The sequence below is a fragment of the Sceloporus occidentalis genome, unplaced genomic scaffold (genome assembly GCF_023333645.1).
Source record: "Sceloporus occidentalis isolate IW3139 unplaced genomic scaffold, rSceOcc1.0.p SCAF_6, whole genome shotgun sequence".
NCBI lineage: Eukaryota > Metazoa > Chordata > Lepidosauria > Squamata > Phrynosomatidae > Sceloporus > Sceloporus occidentalis.
This window is the reverse complement of record NW_028316986.1, coordinates 118,928,383-118,936,789: the sequence shown is the minus strand read 5'-3', so window position 1 is coordinate 118,936,789 and position 8,407 is coordinate 118,928,383. Positions and strand designations below refer to the sequence as shown.

Here is an 8,407-nt window from a genome sequence, read left to right as displayed (position 1 = left end):
ATGGGAGGAACGCTGACCGCCGAGCAAAGGTCTCACGCTAGGGAATTGCATGAACTGGTTAAGCGGTTGTCTGGGGACAAACAGGTCACCCGAAAGGACATTAAAAATTTGGTCGCAGAGATCTCATGCCAGTGCCCCTGGTACCCAGAGAGGGGAACACTCTCTGCGAAGGAATGGGAGAAGATAGGCAATCATCTTAAGGCTGAGCCTCGTGCCGCGGCACCCCATTTGATTGCCTGGCAGGTGGTAAACTCGGCCGTGGGACGGCTAAGCCAATCCACGGTCCCCAAATCCTGCCCACAGCCCCCCGCTCCTTTAGCCACATTAGCCCCTCCAGGAGATCCACCGGGTTACCCCGTTCCGGCGGATGCTCCTCCCTTATCGCCTGTAAGGCCCCGGCTGGGAGCAGTAGAAGCGGGTATAGTAGAAGCTAAAAAACGGGGAGAGTGCCAGTGGGACGATGGCATCGCATGGGAACCTAACAATCACCCTGCCATGTTCCCTGTCACCATTACAAGGGAAGGTGATAACATCAATTATGTTTGGGAACCCCTGCCCTTCTCGGTGCTGCGAGAGTTAAGGAAAGCAGTCACGGACATGGGCATAAAATCCACCTTTGTCCAAGGGATGGTGGAGGGGATCGCGAATGGTTACCGCATGACACCTAAAGACTGGAAAGATCTGTTTAGAATGATTTTGACCCCCTCTCAATACACGGTCTGGGATAGTGAATACCGCCAAGCCGCCACCTCCGTTAATATTGAGGGTGTTATACCTGACCAGATCTACGGGTCCGGTCAGTTTAACACGCTGGAGATGCAGGCTCAACAGGGAGATCTAGTCATTGCGGCGGTTGGAACGTGTGTTCAAAGAGCCTTTAGGAGGATTCCGGAGGCAGGGAGGCCCGTGAAATCTTTTGTTAATGTCAAACAAGGGGCCCAGGAGCCTTACTCCCAATTCATTGACCGATTAAAAGAGGCCCTGTCCAGACAGCTAGATAACACCACGGCCCAGGAAGAATTGTTGATAAAATTGGCTGTCGAAAATGCTAATTCGGATTGCAAAAAGGTCCTGCAAGGAGTCATTCACCGGCCAGGTGTCACCTTGGCCGACTACATCCGTGCATGTGCAGAGGTTGGCAGTCAGAACTATGCCATGCAACTCCTTGCAGGGGCCATCCAAAAGGGAAACAAACCCACCGGGAACTGCTTTAATTGCAAGAGACCAGGCCATTTCAAATCAGAATGCAGGGCACCCGGCGGAGGAGCCGCCAAAGGAAAAGGGGATTCCGGTGCCAGACCCTCTAAAAAATGCCCGCGCTGCGGCAAGGGCTACCACTGGGCTAGCCAGTGTCGTTCCAACTTCTCGCCCACTGCGCCGCAGCCGCAGGGAAACTAACCAGCGGGCATGCCCCTAGCCCGGGAAACAAGGGGGCAAAACCCACATGCATAGAGCTAAAATTCACAGAGTCCAGGGAGGCAGTTTTACCCGGGGAAGTTCTCTCTGTCAGTGTGCGGTGTGAGGCTCAGATACCCCCGCTCACTGTGGGGCTGGTCCTTCCAAGGATGGCCGCCTCAGAGAGAGGATTGCATGTCATCCCCAAAACTGTCCCCCCCGGGGATGCGCAACCCCTCACGGTTCAGTTGTGGTCCCACATGCCCTTTAAAACACAGATAGGGGACTCCTGGGCACATATGATAATTCTCCCCTGCCATGACCCCACTCCCCCCCCGCCGATCGGTAATGCATTGGTCACGGCAGTTATTGCCCCATCCCCGGGTAGCCGGCCCACGCAAAAGCTAAGGTTGAACAATGTTTTGTTCCAGGGCCTGTTAGACACGGGGGCCGACGTGTCTGTCATCAGCCGAGACCAGTGGCCCCCCTCCTGGCCACTAGAGGCTGCGCCTGCTGTGCAAGGCGTGGGAGGCCAGCAAATAGCGCATCAGAGCGCTCAGTGGGTCGCCGTAGCCCTAGACTCGGACCCGACAAACATCAAAGGGTACGTCAAGCCCTATGTTCTTCCGTTGCAGATAAATTTGTGGGGGAGGGACACATTAGAACAGCTTAAGGCCACTCTGAACATCCCTGAATAACCCCAGGAAGGAAAAGGAAATGTCCGCCCAAGCTATTAGCTTAACATGGAAAACTGATAAGCCCGTCTGGATAGATCAGTGGCCCCTCTCAGTTGAAAAACTTGTAGCCTTAGAACAGCTAGTGCAAGAGCAGCTAAATGCTGAGCACATCACCCCGACCACTAGTCCCTATAACACTCCTGTGTTTGTCATGAAAAAAAAGTCGGGTAAATGGCGGTTTTTGCATGACCTCCGAGCCATTAATGCCATCCTTGAACCGATGGGCCCACTCCAATGTGGCTTACCCAATCCCAACCTCCTACCCCGGGACTATGAGCTAGCGGTGATTGATTTAAAAGACTGCTTCTTCTCCATTCCGTTAATGGAAAAGGACTGGAAATATTTTGCCTTTTCTGTTCCTGTCCTAAATAATAGCCGACCCACTAAGAGATATTGTTGGAAAGTCCTCCCACAGGGCATGTTAAATTCTCCAACCATTTGCCAGACCTATGTGGACCAAGCGCTCCAACCTTTTCGCATTAAATTTCCCCATTTAAAGGTCTACCATTACATGGATGACATATTAATCTGTGGCAAGGTTCTCCCTCCCAATTGGATGTCAGAGCTTCAGAGCACTCTTGAAGCTAGTGGCTTAAGAATAGCACCTGAAAAGGTCCAGCTGCAGCCACCCTTCCAATATTTAGGTCACAAAGTTACTAGTGCAATGACCCATCCGGTCATTCCAAAAATTGCCATTCCTGACACCTTGACCTACATTAACCTCCAGGAGTTATTAGGTCACATTAACTGGGTCAGACCCTATGTCTGCCTCCCCACGGAGACTTTACAACCCTTGTTTTCACTCTTAAAAAAGCCCACTCATCCATCCGAAAGGGTCACATTGACCACGGTACACAGGCAGACTCTCCAAACAATAGAACAGGCTATGGCTGCGAAGTGGACGGATCGAGTGCAGGACACTCTCCCTGTCTGTCTCGCTATTCTAAAGCAGCTCCACACAAAGCAGCCCACGGCGATCATTTACCAGAATGCGGGTAAACAAACATACATCGCGGAGTGGCTCTATTTAAATACTAATTTGACAAATACCGTCACCACTGCCGCAGAACAGGTCGCCTTGCTAATCCAAAAAGGTCGGACCCGGATTCTTCAGTTGATAGGCGTAGATGCACAGACCATAATAATTCCCTGGCCCTTACAACAATGGGAATATTTGTACTCACAGTCTCAAAGTCTACAAATTGCCTTAGAGGGATTTGTCGGGCACATTGACTGCCACTACCCAAAAGACGCTAGGCTACAACTGTTTGCTACCGTGCCTATTTTGTTACAATCTCCTTTAGTCTCGCAACCTCTTCCCGGTGCGTTAACCGTCTTCACTGACGGCAGCCCCACCAGGGGGGTCGTGACATGGCACGACACCACATGGCATGCCCTCTTTACGCCCCCACAAAATTTGGCACAGAGAGCTGAGCTGGCAGCAGTTATTCTAGCCCTAAAAACATTTCCCTATACCCCATCACGGACCCCATTGCCAGTCATGAGCTATATCATCAAAACGCTCGCTCCCTGGCCAAACAGTTCAACCTGCCTCTAGCAGAAGCCCAGGCCATCATACAACAGTGTCCTCAATGCTCCTTTCATAGACCTGCCCCATTAGTTGGAGTCAATCCACGCGGACTAGCGGCCAATGATCTATGGCAGCTCGATGTCACTCACTTTCCCCCATTTGGGAGATGGTCTAAAATACATGTTACAGTGGACACCTATTCTGGATTCATATGGGCCACCCCCCAATCCTCTGAGACTGCCTCCAGAGCAATAAATCACATAATAAGGTGCATGGCAGTCATGGGTACCCCCTCTGCCTTAAAAACAGACAATGGACCCGCCTTTTGCTCTTCATCCTTTGCGGAGTTCCTAGCCCGACATGCAATCAAGCATACCTTTGGCATTCCCTATAACTCCACGGGACAAGCCATTGTGGAGCGTGCCAACTCCACCTTAAAACTACATCTTGCTAAACAAAACAAAAAGGAGGGGCTACTCCCCCACCTACCAGAGGTTGAGCAACAATTGGCCACAGCATTGTTCACCATAAATCATTTAAATTTATCCCTAAATACAGCTACTAACCAATATTTCTCTCGAGTAGAAAAACATTTCCGCTCCGCAGGTCCCCTCCCGCGGCCATTGGTGAGGTACCGAATCCTGCCCGGAAAGGACTGGAGCGCCCCTGTGCAACTCATCACCTGGGGCCGAGGCTATGCCGCTGTCCAAACACCCGGAGGACCAGTGTGGGTGCCTGCAAAATACGTCAAGCCTCATGTCGTGGCACGAGGGACTGAAGAACCCCATACCGAGCTTCAACATCAACCTGGCGGAAACCGAGACCGGCATGCAGAATCGGAAGAGAGGACCGGGGGCTCGACCCCCCCCTGTGACCTGGGGAATGATAAAAAACCTAAGCCAACAGGCCACCGACATCGTGGAAAAGGAGGGCCTAGAAAAGACTCCGGAGAACTTTACCCTGGCATTAATAGCGAGCTTAAATGCCAATTCTTTGTGTCTCATCATGATCTTCTGCATGCTTATGGGGATGGCGGGAGGCCAAAGTGTTTTTGCCCCGGGCCAGAACATTTGGGAAACCTTTGCCTTATCCATCAACCAAACCTCCTTTTGCCTGTCCCAGCAACACTCAGTAGGGGAAGCGTTGAGTACATGTCTCATTCCTGTGTGTCACTCCTCCCAGGACATCCAGAATGATACATGGTTCTATACTGACCTTCCGGCTAATCACTCCCTCAGAAGTCTGCAATACCAATATCATAATTGGGGAAAACAGCATAAGCGCTTGTTCCCCTTAGCCATGCATCTGCAGACTCCCATCATTGCATCCCACAATGCGACTTGCGCTAGGATGACAAACTGCACAGACAAGTCTTGTGTCCACCTGGGTAGTAACCACGAGCTTAAATGCTCAGCCCAGATCCACGTCCCATACATCCATCAGTATGTGGAATTACCAAGGGGTAGGTTCTGGACTTGTTCAGGTCACACTTTCAATTACATCCCCGCAAATCTCACGGATGGCACATTGTGTTGCCTGAGCCGACTAACCCTCCTGCTGCCCCCACGGGAACTGGGGGGCGAACACCGGCGAAGCAGGCGCTCCGCAGGCTTGCATACGCTGGATGAGTCCTGTGATTCCAGCGTCAAAATCATGTCCCCTGGCGAATATCTGTCTTTAGGGATCTCCATTGTGGGGGTCCCAGGGCTCGCCGTTGGCAATGCCAAGACTATTGGGAAGCTTGCCTGCTGGGCTGTCAAGAGCTTAAACACCACTTCTACTGCTATCAGCCTGTTGAACCAGGAGCAGTCAGAGTTAAGGCGCGGGCTGCTCCAAAACAGGGCTGCCATAGACTACCTTCTACTCCTTCACCACAAGGAGTGTGATGAGGTGCCAGGCTTAGAAGGGATGTGTTGTTTCAACATCACTGACAATAAACAAAAAATAGACAGGCAGCTAAAGACCATGAAAGAACTCGCCCAGAGCATAAGGGAATCCAGCCTTGCAGATTGGTGGGAGGGACTGTGGAATTGGTTGCCCACCGGCTGGATGCACACCCTTGTTCAATATTGCATACTCGTATTTTTCCTTTTTGTTGCCTTTTGTTGTTTCCTCCAATGTGTCCCTGCCTTGTGCTCCCGGTTTTTGCAAAGGACTATGACAACCCCGGAAAAGCAGCTGGTCGCAGGGTATGTGCATCAGCTCATAAAAAACAAAAAAGAGGGAGATGTGGCATCCCCTGGAAAGCCCGGGGGGTGCACCTCTCCCAGGATAGCAATGTCTACCGAGAACAGGATGTGATGGCTTCGCTGGCAAACCACGAAATCATGACTCATCTTCTGGTTGACAATGCTTTATCCATAATTGGATAAGCCCATGTTGATTCGGCTGAGACAATGTACACATCCTGCTCCCTTTGCTAGATAGGATTTCCCTGAGTACACATTGGTCCCCGATCCTGCTAATTGCCTTCTGATGTGATATGAGATAAATGTAAACCCAATGCAACCCTAATGTCAATAAAAGGGGCTGGCCAAAACCCGGCCAGCCAAGCTTTGGACCCCCATTCCTGTCTCTGCATCTCTCTGCCGCGACAAGTAACAAATGGAATGCAAGGCACAAGCAGGACAGACATGATGTTGTGTGGTAAATACTGGAGAAAGACACCTTTATTCTGTTTAAATCCCACCTTTATAGCCTCATGTGATAAAAGTCCTCAGACAGTAAACACAGTCCATGTTCCCTTAAAATGGAGTCTTCTATAATCTCAAATTCACACTCTTGCGTTTCACCTTCAGCTCTGTTCTAAAGTTACAAATTCCTGACATTTTAAATGGGTGCGTCCAAAATTAGCATCTCATAACAATTAGGGGTTTTGTTTTTGTGAGATGCCAGTTTACAAAACCTGATCTGGTCTCACTTGGTAGACTTTGCCTACTCTTTTTTCTAAAATAATCTCCATACTGCGATTACAGAGACTTCCCAAGAGACTAAGTGCATTCTGCTCTCATAAGGGCCTGAGGCTTCATACTGGAAATATGCAAAATCTGTTCTTAGTGCCAAGTGCTTTGTAACTTCAAATGGAGAAGCCAAATTGCATCTGTTTTATTGCTTTTGTTCACACTTGACTGAACGACCATGAGAGAGGTGCATTTTTATATATGAATACTTCATGTGATATCCAAAATGCAGACAACATGACTATAGCACTGTGACTCACTTTCTCCTAATGCTATTTAACCATATTTGTCTGGTGGAGAAGCCTGTGAAACATCAAAAACTAGCATCAGGTATTTTGTGTCTTTTGATAATAAAGGTAACACTACAGGATGGGTTGGGGGGAAGGGTTGTTGCTTTTGTTGTTGTTAGTTCACGGTAGTCACTGAAAGTATTTAGGGCTTCTCCGGTGCTCAGGTATTACTTTTGTGAAGACATACTGTGTAAACAAAGGTTTTATTCATAGAGCAATGTAGAGAGAAGAGGGAGGATGGTCGGGTTGAGCGGGCGAAAGAAGAGCTTGAGGACCCAGGGGAGAGGGAGGCAAGCAGATGGGAGGGGGAAGCCCAGCTGGGTTCGGGCGAGGAATTAGAGACCCCACCTTGGGGCGGGGAAGGCCGACTGGGGCCTTAATAAGGAGGAAGGGAGAGGCGCTCGGGGGGAGGAGAGTTGGCGGAAGACTGGGGCGCGGAGAGAGGTACGGAGGAGGGAAAGGAGAGGAACCCACCACCACAGGAACGGATAAGAGGAACTGGGAAGGTAGTACTCCCGGAGGATGGGTGAGAGTAGGGCTGGTCCTTACAACCCACCCGGCGTGCCCGCAGAGAGGAGAGGGGACCCGGTCCCAGCCGTGGAACCCGGAAATAGGCCAGGGAAGAGAGGGAGTCAGAGAAGGGGAAGAGCCGTGGTGGTCTTTGAGGGAGCGGCGGCAACTTCCTGACTCCAGCCTCAGTCCAGAGCCCAGAAGACAGGTAGAGACGCCTGTGAGTGACTACCGTCCAGCCCGACACCACACCCTGTAAACACTTCCCGGAAGAGAGACGGCATCAGTGAAAGTAACTGTGTCGGAGAAGTTTTATTTTTTTGGTTTCGGTTTGTGGAAAGAGAAGAGTTAATAAAGTTGTGTTCTGGTTGCAAGCATCATTCAGACTGCGAGGAGTGTTTGTGAACCAACTCTAAGGTAGGATGGAGCCAGCCCCAGGGGTGCCCTCGGCGGGCATAGGAGCCACGCCCACAAGCAAATATTAAAATATATCCAAATCCATTTCAGGGATGAGAGAAACCATCATGTCCCTCCAGGCTGCACTCCCAGAACCCCTCACTTACCATTGGTTATGCTGATGGGCCACAAGTAGCCCAATCCTGGTCTATTTTACTGGCCAGTCCCAACTCCCCAGAGACTAGTTTAGAATCATAGAATCACAGAATCATAGGTGTTCATCACACGGAGATTTTTGGAGATTTTTGCAGCTCAGTTCCAATGTGACTGCGGGTCCAACAATGCAAATTCACTCTAAAACGTGATGTGTTATCTCACGTGATTGCTTTCTATGGGGGGTTCTTAGGAAGCGCTTCCGCATTCAATCTGCACTGACTCCTCATTTTGGTGAATTCAGAAAAAAGCGAATTCACCCAAATCTGCTTCTAAGCTCACTTTGATTTCACTTCAAATTGGTCTGGTGTGGAAGATCACTCCGATGTCGCCTCCCTTGGCCCTCTGCATCCTGCTCCTTCATCCCCCTTCTCC

The 8,407-nt window shown here is 50.3% G+C and overlaps 1 protein-coding gene across 1 annotated transcript; it reads left to right on the top strand.

Moving 5' to 3' along the window:
* LOC149311311 (endogenous retrovirus group K member 10 Gag polyprotein-like) lies at window positions 1–1,398 on the top strand. Its single transcript, XM_089529492.1, has one exon. The coding sequence runs from the start codon at window positions 1–3 to the stop codon at window positions 1,396–1,398; it is 1,398 nt and encodes a 465-aa protein (XP_089385618.1).
* The last annotated feature ends 7,009 nt before the right edge of the window (window positions 1,399–8,407 follow it).

Bases quoted from the DNA above. Each gene is read 5' to 3' on its own strand.
- LOC149311311 (XM_089529492.1), top strand. From the start codon at position 1: ATGGGAGGAACGCTGACCGCCGAGCAAAGGTCTCACGCTAGGGAATTG.